Source organism: Grammomys surdaster, unplaced genomic scaffold (assembly GCF_004785775.1).
Source record: "Grammomys surdaster isolate TR1022 unplaced genomic scaffold, NIH_TR_1.0 166, whole genome shotgun sequence".
Classification (NCBI taxonomy): Eukaryota; Metazoa; Chordata; class Mammalia; order Rodentia; family Muridae; genus Grammomys; species Grammomys surdaster.
The window spans coordinates 1975346-1987733 of record NW_021604614.1 but is presented as its reverse complement, the minus strand read 5'-3'; the positions used below and the strand labels follow the sequence as shown (position 1 = coordinate 1987733).

General features: G+C 47.5%; 1 protein-coding gene across 2 annotated transcripts in view; it reads left to right on the top strand.

The window, feature by feature from the left end:
• Tbl2 (transducin beta like 2) overlaps nt 1-11096 on the top strand; it is a 12870-nt gene extending 1774 nt beyond the window's left edge. Inside the window, exons 1-7 of one of the 2 annotated variants that reach the window (XM_028765992.1) lie at nt 500-767; nt 1678-1799; nt 2846-3030; nt 4528-4679; nt 5341-5467; nt 7058-7210; nt 7660-11096. In XM_028765992.1, the coding sequence (XP_028621825.1) occupies nt 707-767; nt 1678-1799; nt 2846-3030; nt 4528-4679; nt 5341-5467; nt 7058-7210; nt 7660-8122 (1263 nt within the window). In that variant the 5' untranslated portion in view covers nt 500-706 and the 3' untranslated portion in view covers nt 8123-11096. Of the gene's footprint in view, nt 1-499; nt 768-1677; nt 1800-2845; nt 3031-4527; nt 4680-5340; nt 5468-7057; nt 7211-7659 lie in introns of those variants that run through there. The other variant, XM_028765991.1, reaches the window with a different exon arrangement.
• The last annotated feature ends 1292 nt before the right edge of the window (nt 11097-12388 follow it).

The window sequence follows — 12388 nt, the reverse complement described above, 5'->3', positions numbered from 1 at the left end:
CTTTCTTTCTTTCTTTCTTTCTTTCTTTCTTTCTTTCTTTCTTTCTTGTGTGTCACTGTGCCTGTGTGGAGATTGGAGGACAACTTTGGAGAGTCAGTTTTCTTCTCCCGTCGGGGACTGAACTTGTGTAGTCAGACTTGCTGGCTTTCCAGCCAAGCCAACTCTCCAGCCTGGTTTTCCAAGGTGTTGACCTTCTTTAGTACTTTATGAGATTGCCTTGAACTTGGTTTCTGTCAGATAAATTGATGGTTGACTTAGATCCAGGGTGTCACTGTATAGCCCAGACTAGTCTGGAATCCTCCTAATCCTCCTGCCTCACACTCAGATACTGGGATTACTTGTGTATGGTACTGTGTGGCTTCTCTTCAGCTTTCTCATCAATGCAGGAGTGCTTTTGGCTTGTAACTTGGTTATACTATTGTTCAGTTCTCAACCTTTGGGTGGGTGGGTATTTGAGAAGTCCTGGTGGGCCTTGAACTCACTATGTAGCCAAGTCTGACTCTGAGTCTTCCTGTCTCCACCTCCTGAGTGCTAGAATTATTTATAGGCGACATACTTCCAAGCCTGGTTTCAACATCTCTTTGAGGAAATGAAGATTTAAAACAGTTAAATAATTTACCCAAGAACAGATCTTCAGATTCCCTTATGCATGTTATTTCCCTACTTCAGGATGCCTGACTAGAATCCACACTGCACTGGCTAAGCCATGAACCCACCCAACTGTGTCAGCTCAGAGAGATGCTATACAGACTCGGCAAACAGCCTCTGTAAGGTCACTCACGAGGGCTGGGGATGTAGAGCATACACCCTTCCTTAGCATGCGTGGAGCTGTAGTGTCAGTCTTCAGAATGACTTTAAAAATACAAGAAAAGAATACGCAGCAATAAAGACCGAATCCAAAGTCAAGTCTGATTTCTAAGCCTTTTTAAAAAATTATGTGTATATGTCTGTCTATAGATTTGTCCAGTTTTGTGGAGGTGTTCTTGAAGGCCACGGGTACCATATTATCTGGAACCAGAGTTAGAGTTGGTTGTGAGCCACCTGATTTGAGTGCTGGAGCCAAACTCTTGATTCTCTGAAAGAGCAATATATGCTTTTAACTGCTGAGCCTTCTCTCCAGCCTCATTTTATGTTTGTTTTTAGTGCAGCCGGAGATTGAACTTGGGGCCCTGCACATGCTAGGCAACCCTTCTATACCACTAAGGTATATCCCTAGCCCCTCCCCCCTTAAATGAACATGTATGGGTAGGTGCACATACATCTTGTGCACATGGAGATCAGGGAACAACCTTACGTATCATTAGGAACACAAATTGCTTCCACTGAGATGGAATCTCATATTGACCGGGAGCTTATGAACTAGGTCAGGTTGATTGGCCAGAGCCCTAGAGATTCCTGACTCCACCTCCTCAGTGCCGAGATTACAGGGTATCTCACCACACCTGGGTTCTGGGTATCAAATTCAAGCACCTCATATTTAGAAAGCAAGTACTTTACCTATGAGCAGTCTCCCCCCCCCTCACCTCCCACGCCTGTTTTGCACATGTCGTCTTCTCAAGGACGAGGGCCATGTCTCGATTCTGTTGTGGCGCTCCACCCAGAGCCTGAGTAATCCTAGGGACTCAGTAGATGCCTCTGAGTGAGAACATGGATGAAAGACATGAGCCTTCCCTCTAGGTCAGAAAGAAAACGAATCCAAGAAGTCAGGATCCAAGAAGCAGAAACAGAATCAGCGGGTTCGTAAGGAGAAGCCTCAGCAGCACAGCTTCACACACCCCCTTCTGGCCGCAGCACTGAAGGTACTTGGTACTCCTGGGTACTGAACACATGCAGTATGTACACAAAGACTGCTCCCACCCCAGACCTTGTCCTTTGTGATAATATGTGCAAATTACATGCACGTCTAACTCTCAGACACAGAGTAGGCATACCCCTTTTGGTTTTTTTTTCTTTCCCTATTACTGAGGTTTGAATTTAGGGCCTTATGCATTGTACCTTCAGTTCTTGTTGAGGTTTGGTCTTTTGCTATGTATTGTAATCCTAAATACTGGCTCCAAGATCTGGTTGCCTCGGGGACGTACATCAAGTGATGCTATGTAACTTTGCTCCTTAAGTTAAAACTATTGGTTGAATAAAGATGCCTACAGCCTGTAGCTGGGCAGAAGAGAGGTAGATGGGGCTTCAGTTCCTGGAGCTTGGGGTCAGAGGCAGGGACCATGAGGAGGAGAGCAGAGAGGTAAAGAGTGGAGAAAACACCATGAGGTTGATGAATCATGAGAACATGGCCATGAGGGCTGGCCAGTTGGATTAAGAGCAACCCCGGTGGAACATCAAGTCACATCACAGAGTTACTGACAGGGAAGTAGACAGAATAGCATAGAGGGCTGATATCTGGCCAACTCTAGTGCTATTAATGTTAACTATAAGTATAAAGGTTCTGTGTCTTTTTTTGAGAACGAAATGATCAAAGGGATCGAAGGTGGGGTAGAAACTTCCATTGTTACTACATCAAGTTCTTGGTTGGCAGATTTAAGTGCTCCACAGCTGAGCACCTTCCTGGGGGATTTATTTTTCTACTGTTATTTTTGTGATAGTTTCACTAAATTGCTTAGGCTAGCTTCAGACTTACTCTGTAACCCAGACAGGCCTTGAACTTGGGATCCTACTGCTGAGCCCCTGAGGAGCTGGGATTATAGAACTGAGCTAGTAAGACTAGCTTCTGGCCTGTTCTATCTTCAGTTCGTCGGTCATTCAAGCCCCTGAGCCAGAGTTGCAGCCCTAGGTTGAGCCTCCCCATCCACTTGAGAGGTTTCTCATTGGTCCTTCCTGCATTTTTTTCCCCTAGAGCCACAGTGGGAATATATCTTGCATGGACTTCAGCAGCAACGGCAAGTATCTGGCCACCTGTGCAGATGACCGCACTGTCCGTATCTGGAGCACCAAAGATTTCCTTCAGCGGGAACACCGCAGCATGAGAGCCAATGTGGAGCTGGACCATGCCACCTTGGTGCGCTTCAGCCCTGACTGCAGGTGGGACAGGACAGGGCTTCAGGCTTGCCTGCAAAGGCCCAGCTAGTGGCTGTGGCCTTCACATATCCAGTTGGGGGTTAGTGGGGAGGGAGGGATCATGAGTCTACCGTAAAAATGGCATTCAGACAGTATGGAGCCTCCTGGGGCCCCTTGGAGGCTCTGCTCTATAAGAAAGAAAAAGACAGGGAGACCATCCCTACCCTGGATGTTCCAAACTCTAATCTGTCATGAACTTTGGAAGATCTTTTGACTTCTTATAATGAATTTTTCTTTTTTCTTTTGTATTGTATGGACTGAACTCAGCATCACACATACCACTGAGCTTCACCTTCAACCTCTCTTGCTTCTTGGGTTTTAGTTTTTTGGTTGTTTTGAGACAGGACCCAGAGCCTTGTTATGTTGCCCTCACTAAGTAATGCAGCTTGGCCTTGAACTTGTGATCTCCCTGCCCCAGTCTCCCCAGTATTGGTTTTTGGTGTGGCCTTTTGTACCTTTGTTCAGGGAAATATAAGCAAAAGTCTGTTTACCCTAGGCAGAGCATCAACAACAGACCAGAGAATAATTGTGCTGTGTGGCACGTGTGGACCATTGGGTTTATGGGATTACTTGCAGGATCATGGGTAAGAGGATGCTTAGAAGAGCGTGGACAACTAACTCTCTAGGAGTCGAATCATAGACCGCCCACGTTAGCATGGATGATGGTGACTCGTCACAGTTGTATTGGAGCTGCATATTGGGTTTTAAGCAGCTCCGCCAGACAGTCCTCTCTTCTCACAGTTGTTTCTTTTTCTGTAACCTTGGGGAGGCCCTTATGGAGACTCTCCTGCTTCCTGCTCCTTAAGTCCCCAAGCCTCTCTCATCTAGGGAGGACATTGTTTATGTTTAGTGCTAAGGATCAAACCCATGACCTACCACTGAGCTATTATTCTCTGTCCTTGAATTGTTTTGTGTTGGGGAGTGTGTGTGTGTGCACGCGTGCGCGCACACACATCAGAAAACAACAGAAGTTGAGTATCTCTCCTGCATGGGTTCCTGAGTATTGATCTCAAGTTACCTTAGCCTTGCTTTTTTAGCCATTTCATTGGCTCTCTGAATAGCTTTTGCAAGCCTTTGAGGGGCTGGAGGGATGGCTCAGGGGTTAAGAACACTGGCTGCCCTTACACAGGACCCAAGTTCAATTCCCAGCACCCACATGGCAGCTCATGACTGTCTATAACTCCATACTCAGAGAAGCCATGGTCTTCATCCGGCCTCTAAGGGCACCAGGTCTACGTGGCACACACACACACACACACACACACACACACACAATCATACACACAAACATTTTTTAAATCTTTAAAGTTAAAAAGAAAGATTTTGAACCAAGGGATCTATTGTGCTATGGCACAAGGGACAATCTTGTTTTTTTTTTGTTTTTTTTTTTTTTTTCTAGAATCTAGGACACATAGGCCTTTGCCCAGGTGAGGAAGTAAGCTCTGTTTTGCTTGTCTCTAGAGCCTTTGTTGTTTGGCTGGCCAACGGGGACACTCTCCGTGTTTTTAAGATGACCAAGCGAGAAGATGGGGGCTTTACGTTCACAGCCACCCCAGAGGATTTCCCTAAAAAACACAAGGCGCCCATTATCAACATTGGCATTGCTGACACAGGTAAGGGACGGCTTGTGGACAGAGTTTACTCGAGGCATGAAAACGTGCCTGGATCGGAACTTGTTCTTCATTTTGTTTGAAAGGTTTATTTTTCCTTTATGTGTATGAATGTTTTATCTGAGTGTATTATCTGGTGTACTTGCACGCAGTGCTCACAATGGCCAGAAGAGGGCATGGGGTCTCCTGGGATCATAGTTGAGACCATAGTTGTGAGCTGCCATGTGGGTGCTCAGAATCAAATCCAGGCCCTCTGGAAGAGCAGCCAGAGCTCTTAACTGTTGAGCCATCTCTCCAGGCCTCCCTCCCCCTTTTTTGCATTTCTTTTGTGTGTTTATCTTAGCACACATGTAGAAGATTGAACTCATCAGCCTTGGTGGCAAGAACCTCCACCAGCTGAGCCATCTTGCTCGTGTCTGAATTATATTTGTTAAATGAGTTGATACTGCCTGAGTTTTGCCTGGTGTCCCTGTGACCAAGGAGTTCTGGTTCTGTGCTTTCCCCTAGAGTCCATGAGAGCCGAACAGTAAGAGCCACCTTTCTTAGCACAGTATTACCTCTGGAAAAGGAGCTTAGATACTTCTTAGAGCAGTGCCCTGTTGTTTCCTTGGGAGGTGACAGTCTGGTCATGGCCTTGGGCTCACAACTGTCCTCTCCTCATCAGGGAAGTTCATCATGACCGCCTCCAGTGACACGACTGTCCTCATATGGAATCTGAAAGGCCAAGTGCTGTCCACAATCAACACCAACCAGATGAACAATAGTCACGCTATTATCTCCCCATGTAGCAGGTGAGGAAGAAGAGGAGGGTAGGAACCGAGCATTGAGGCAGCTTTGAGGAGGGGTGTGGGGATACGAGAGTAGAAGTCCTAGCTCTCCAAATGTGAAGGAATTTCACAGAAGCCCCCGAAGTCCTTAGTGTCTGTTTCTTTGCCTCTCCTGTATTTATTTTTGCAGTGCTGAGGGTGGAAACCAGTGCACTGTGCATGTTAGACAAACACTCAGCCACCTCTCAACATGTGCAGCGCCTTATCATTTCACTTTTTTCATTTCACTTTTTTGAGTCAGGGTCTCACTGTGTATCCTGGCTGGCCTAGAACTCATTATGTACATGAAATGACCTGAAACTCACTGAGATCTGCCTGCCTCTGTTTACTGAGGGCTTGGCTTAAAGATGTGTGCTACCATGCCAGGCCTTTTAATTTTTAATTAATTTTTAATTTTTAATTTTTTTTTTCTGAGACAGGATTTCTCTCTATAGCCCTAGCTATCCGGGAACACCTTCATAGACCAGGCTAGTCTTAAACTCATAGAGATCCACCTTCATCTGCCTCCCAAGTACTGAGATTAAACGTGTGCACCACTGTGCCCAGCTTTTTCATAAAGCAGGATGTCTCTTTGGTCTGTTCTGGCCTTGAACTCCCTATGTGGTTGAGGATGATCTTGACCTCCGATCCTTCTGCTCCCCCTCCTGTGTGCTGGGACAATAGGCATGCACCATCAAGCTAGGTGTATGTATGTGTTCTGGAGTGGAGAGCAGGGCTTTGCCAGTTAGGAGTGCTCTCCTACCTGAGGTACTTCTCTCTCCCTATACGGTGGATCTTAAAGCACACCATCACCTTGAACCAAGAATATATATGCAACCTTTGTTTTACCCTGTAGTACTGGGTATAGAACTCAGGTCTTTAAGAATGCTAGCTAAGTTCTCTACCACTAAGCGACATCCTCAGCTTCCCAAAATTTTTATTGCTTTCTAATTTTAGATAGAGTTTTGCTACAGAATCCAGGCTGGCCTAGAACTAGCTATGTAGAGCAGGTTGGCCTTGAACCTGTGATACTCCTGCATCTTTCTGCTCAGTACTGGGGTTACAGATGTATGCTACCGTACCTGGCTCTTTTTATTTGTTTGCTCTGAGACAAGTTCTCAGTCAGTAGCCCTGGCCAGCCTGGAACTCACTATATAAACTAGGGACAGAGATCTGTCTGCTCTTGCCTCCTGAGCGTTAAGGATTAAAAGTAGGTACCACCAAGCCCAGTCTTAACTTTATTAATTTTAGTCTTAGTTTGGGATAAGATCCTGCTAAGTTACCCATACTGTCTTCCAGTTTACTCTGTTAGCCCAGGAAGGCCTTGAACTTGATCCTCCTGCCTCAGCCTCTGTACTAGCTGGGATTGCAAGGTATACCTCCATGCCTGGCAGAGGAAGACTTAAAAAAGTTTCCTCAGGCTGTGGCTAGCTGAGGCTTGCCTTATATTTCTGAAACTCTAGACCCATGCCTAGCGTCTCCTAAAGGTACTGTTTCTCGGGAAAGGGATCTAAAACTTGTCAGGACCAAGATGCCTTTAACATTTGAGTTTTAAGAGTGTGGATTCCATGACAGGTTTGTGGGTTCGTGTGGCTTCACCCCAGATGTGAAGGTCTGGGAGGTCTGCTTTGGGAAGAAAGGGGAGTTCCAGGAGGTGCTGCGAGCCTTTGAACTGAAGGGTCACTCCGCATCTGTCCACTCTTTCGCTTTCTCCAATGACTCTCGGAGGTGAGTGCTTCAGTGCATCTTCCCTTTGCTCTTTCACTGTTCAGTCTTATTGAGTACAGAGAGCCAAGGCTGGGCCTGGAATCCTAATCTACCTGCCTCTCTCCCTCATAAGTACTGAGGTACAGGTGCCTGATAATTTTGTTGTTTGTTCTGTTCGTGTTTTCCAGTCATGGTCTCAGTTGGTAGCCCAGGCTGCCCTTGAACTCACGGTGATCCTCTTGCCTTGCCTCAGCCCCGCAATGCTGGGGTTATAGGTGTGTATCACCACGCTGGGGTGAACAGTGAGTCTGGGGTTCTGCCTGTCTGGGCTACAGTTCTGAAAAGGGTGAAGGACTTGATTCTCGGCAGGCTGTACACTTGGGTTTCTAGCTGCTGGGTCCCTCGGGTTGCTCCAGCGTTTCCCCAAGCTGGGATTGTTGAGGCTCTAGTTGTGATTTCCCACATTGCAGGATGGCCTCTGTCTCCAAGGATGGCACATGGAAGCTATGGGACACAGATGTGGAATACAAGAAGCAGCAGGACCCCTACTTGCTACGGACAGGCCGCTTTGAAGAGGCAAGCACCATGCCTTGCCGCCTGGCACTCTCCCCTGACACCCATGTCCTGGCCTTGGCCACTGGCACCAATATTCATCTCTTTAACACGCGGCGTGGGGAGAAGGAGGAGTACTTCGAGGGTGTCCACGGGGAGTGTATTGCTGACTTGACTTTTGACATCACTGGCCGCTTCCTGGCTTCCTGTGGGGACCGTGCAGTACGGCTCTTCCACAACACCCCTGGCCACCGAGCTGTGGTGGAGGAGATGCAGGGCCTCCTGAAGCGGGCATCCAGCGAAAGTACCCGCCAGAGGCTGCAACAACAGCTGACCCAGGCCCAAGAGGCCCTAAAGAGCCTGGGTGCCCTGAAGAAGTGACTCTGGCTCTGGATGGGTTTGGCTGCCTGCCCCAGCAGCTGCTGCTTCCCAGGTCTTCCTGGGATGGAGACCTGGAGGAACCTCCCAGTTTTCTTCCTGGTGGCCCGTACTTTTTCCTATTGAAACTATTCTTACATACTCAAATCTTTCTCTCTCTGTCTCTCTCTTCTTGTTTGACTCTTCCCAGACTGAAAGGTGCTGTTTTCTCACAGGCCCTAGGGGTAGAATCTGTCTTCACCTAGCACTGAGGAAAGGAGTAGAGAGAAGACAGACAGAACAAAGCCTTTGATGGTTTGACAAAAGACCTTGACATCCAAAGAAGTTTGTCAGTGTAGAGGTAAAACCCAAGGGTCAGCAGAGACAAGTTGCTGTTTTTATAAGAGTTCAGAATGTGTTTTATAATGCTGCATAGTGAGCCTCTGTCTGGACCAGGCTCCTGAAAGCAGCAGGAGTAATTAAGGACTGGTCTTTGTCGGCATTGGTCTGTAATCTCAGCACTCTACAGGCAAAGGCAAGAGGATCAGGAGTTCAAGGCCAGCTTGGACTACATAGTGAATTCTAGGTCCTCCTGGGCTCCATATGGAGAGAAACCTTGAGGAGATTGTTTTTCCCTGGGCTTCTGTTTTCTTATTTGTAAAATGGGGAACGATGCTCTCTGTGGCCTTCCTGCACAGATGCTGTGAGGCTAAGAGTGTTACAGTGTTCCCACGCATGGAGCATACCAGTGCTGTCCAGTGTCATTACTACCAGGTAAACATGGGACACAAACGGTGCTCTGCAAGCAAACTAGAAAGACCCACAGCCCTTGTGAAGGCCAAGCTTCCTAGGGCTCTGCTTGCTCGTTCATCTTGATAAATATGGTGGTTTGGGTCACGTACCTTGAGAGGTAATGCCGTTTCAAGATGCTGCTCCTCTCTCGTGGAGACTTGTTGAACTCATCACTTCAGTACCTGCTTCCTGGAACTAGCTAGTGACGCTGGCTAACACAGACGAGACTAGGTCCGCTGCCAAGGGTGAAAGCTGCTGGGAGGACCTAGAGGCTGGTGTCTGTGCTGTGCTTTTTGTTCATTTACAGCTGCAGTGGAGGTTGTAGACATGAGGCTTGATCTTAGTGAATCCAGGACAATAATGGGGAAGGAATAGAATCCACCCACTAAGAGATTGGGTCTCAGCCGTGTACATTTGAAGACTGCTTGGATCCAAGGGGTGAGGGATATGTCGGGAATCTAGGAAGGCTTGAGTCTAGCAAAGAGTACCCATCCTGGTTAGTTTTGATCTCTCACTTAAAAGTGGGGCCTCTTCCTGCGGTCCTCAATGCTACAGGATGTTTGGAGCAAGGCACAACCCTGAAGTTGACCTTGATGGCTCCCTTGTCACCCTCTCCTTCCACCACCACTGCTACATCCAGATGGCCTCAGCGTCTGCTGCCTCTCCCACTCTTGTGTTACCATCCCGGTCTTAGCCACTGTCCAATACTCTATGCATACTTGTGTCTCCAACCATGTTACCTCAGGTCACTCTTCTACATAGTAGCCAGCTTTGGGGAAACAAAAATGGTGTTTTGGATCATGCCATTCCCCAAAGACTTCCTTCCCTCAACTTTTGGAATGAAACCCCAAACTCTCCTTGTGGCCCACACAGTGTCGTGAAGTTTAGCCTCTCCTGTGATCTTTCTTTGCGGTGGTCCAACCCACCCCATCCTTCCTGTTCTTTACTAACCCAGGCAGTCGGCAGGCTCCAGGTACGGGCTGGTCCCTCTTGTGTGCTGCGAGCATTTTTCCTTTCTGTTGGCAGACTTGTCAATGCGATTCAGTCCTTGTAACTTTCACTCGAAAACAGTTGCCTCCTCACCCACACCCTCCGAAGTAGCCCTTTCCACCAATCCTGTCCCTCCTGGTGCCCTGACGGTTTTCCTTCTTTCGTATGACTTGGTGCTTTCTGAAACCATCTTGTCTGACTATGTGTTTGCTCCAGTGTCAGTGACAAGGGCAGTCGAGTGGGGAACAGGAGTGGGAATTAGGCCCGTTACCTGGTTGTGAGATGGGGGGAAACGGTAGAGACTGCACTAGGCTGGTGGCCATGTGTCCTAGATGCACAGTGGGTGGGAGCTGATACTTACTGTTAGGAATCCCGCAAAAGTTGTCAGTTTGAGAGACATTAGATGTTGGTACCGTACTCTGCACGGAGGCACTATTGTGAACTGTACCAAATCCTGATGGAGGAGGATGTAGCTTATCAGTCTTGTTGACACTTAAGGATTCCTCCTTGCTTTTCCTTTGGCCGTCCTGGGAAAGGAACCTAGGGCCATTCAGGGTAGACAAATAGCTCTGCTGCTGAGCTGTGGGGGGGTGCTAGATAAAGGCTCCCTGCTCAGCCATAGCCACAGCCCTCTGGGCAAATGCTTTGCCACAGAGCCTCTAGCACCAGTTTGTGAAATTGCTGAAGAATGTGTTGGAACAGAATCCTTGTTGGTCTGCCTTGCTCTGGGTCCCAAGTCAACTAGCCAGGACAAAGTAAGCTCTCAATAAATGGAACTCAGACTAGAAGTAGTGACAAAGCTTTTGATATATGTTTTCTTGGCACTCCGCCCTCTCTGGTGGATTCAGGTTTCTACTGAGATCAGCCTAACTGAGGGCCTGGTGGTCACACACAGATTTGGACTTCTGAATACACGGCTCTACCTCAGGCTTCTGTGTGCGTGTGGGGTCTGGTGGGTGTCTGCTCTGGTTGTCAGAAGCAGCTGAGACTGCTTTCACTTCTTCTGCCTTCATGTTTTAAAAAGTAACTGGCATTGTGGTTGCAAAGGGAAGATAGTGAACCCAAGAATGCTGAGCTGTTGAAGTCAGAAGTCTGTTCCCGAATCGACCAAGTCCCTGGCCTGTGGCTTAGGGTCTGGTAATCACAGGCTGCCAGAGTTTGTCTCCTCATCTGTAAAATGGGAATAAATGTTGTTCTGCCTACGTTGCCATGTTAATTCTTTGCTCGTGTATTTGATTATGTATTACACGGGGGGTTAGATATGTGGTCTTGCCCCAGCTCCATTTTGTGTGTGTGTGTTTGAGACAAAGACTCATTTTGTAGCCTTGGCTGGCCTGGAATTTATAGAAACCCACCTGCCTCGGCTTCCTGAGTGCTTGGTTTTTAAGGCATGTGCCACCATACACAGGTCTTTTTGCCTGTATTTTGAGCTAATGTCTTACCAAGTTGCCTTTGATCTTGAGATTGTCTAGCGTGACACCCTCTGAGTATCAGGGCTGACAGGCCTACATCTCCATGCCTGGGAACTGAGTTCCTAATGAGTTGGGAACATTACACAGGGTCATTGCCGAGACTGCCCAGGGATAGAATAGAGCTGTTCTTGTTGCCCTAGGAAAAGTGTCTGCCTACTAACAGACACTGCCAGTCTTTTATGATCCTCAAGAGTAGAGGCAGCATTGATCTGCTGAGTCTACACAAGGTGTGGTGGTGCATGCATGGAGCCCAAGTGTTTGGCAGGTTGAAGATCCATGAGTCAGCTCTGCATACACTGTCTAAAACAGTTCATCCATTTATTAATTTTGGTTTTTCGAGACAGGGTTTCTCTGTAGCCCTGGCTGTCCTGGAACTCACTCTGTAGACCAGGCTAGCCTCGAACTCAGAAATCCGCCTGCCTCTGCCTCCCAAGTGCTGGGATTAAAGGTGTGTGCTGCCACCATCTGGATCTAAAACACAAAATTTAATACTAATTTTGAAGCTTTTTAATTTTTAAAAATAAAAGTGTGAGAAAGCTAAAAATGATGGTATAAAGGCTAACCAACTCCAATTCCATAAGGAAAACCACAAAGTCCACTTGAGCACACATCTGATGGCAACACCCTCATCCCCCTCCTTAGTAACAGCCAGTCAGTCTACAACAGCAGGGTCAAGGTACATGCAACCTAAGACATCCTGTTTGTCAGGTAGTTTTGCCCCTGTGTTTGGTTCCTACAGATTACAACAGAAATGCAGTTTTAAAAATACAATATGCTGACCCATTATGGAATTCCCCAAGCTTGCTGTAACCACAGTAGATACCCTGCACCCCTAGACTCGGGGCTCTCACTTCTGACCCCCCTGCGCCGGTGATGGTGAGAGTCCTTGCTCTTGAGTGCTTAATAAAAACCCTTACCTGTTTACATCAGAATTGGCTCCTTGGTGGTGTTTGGGGTCCTTTGGACTTGGGCATAACAGTGGTACTTACCCCACTCAGGAAGCTAAGACGGGGATAGCAAGTTTGAAATTGGCTAG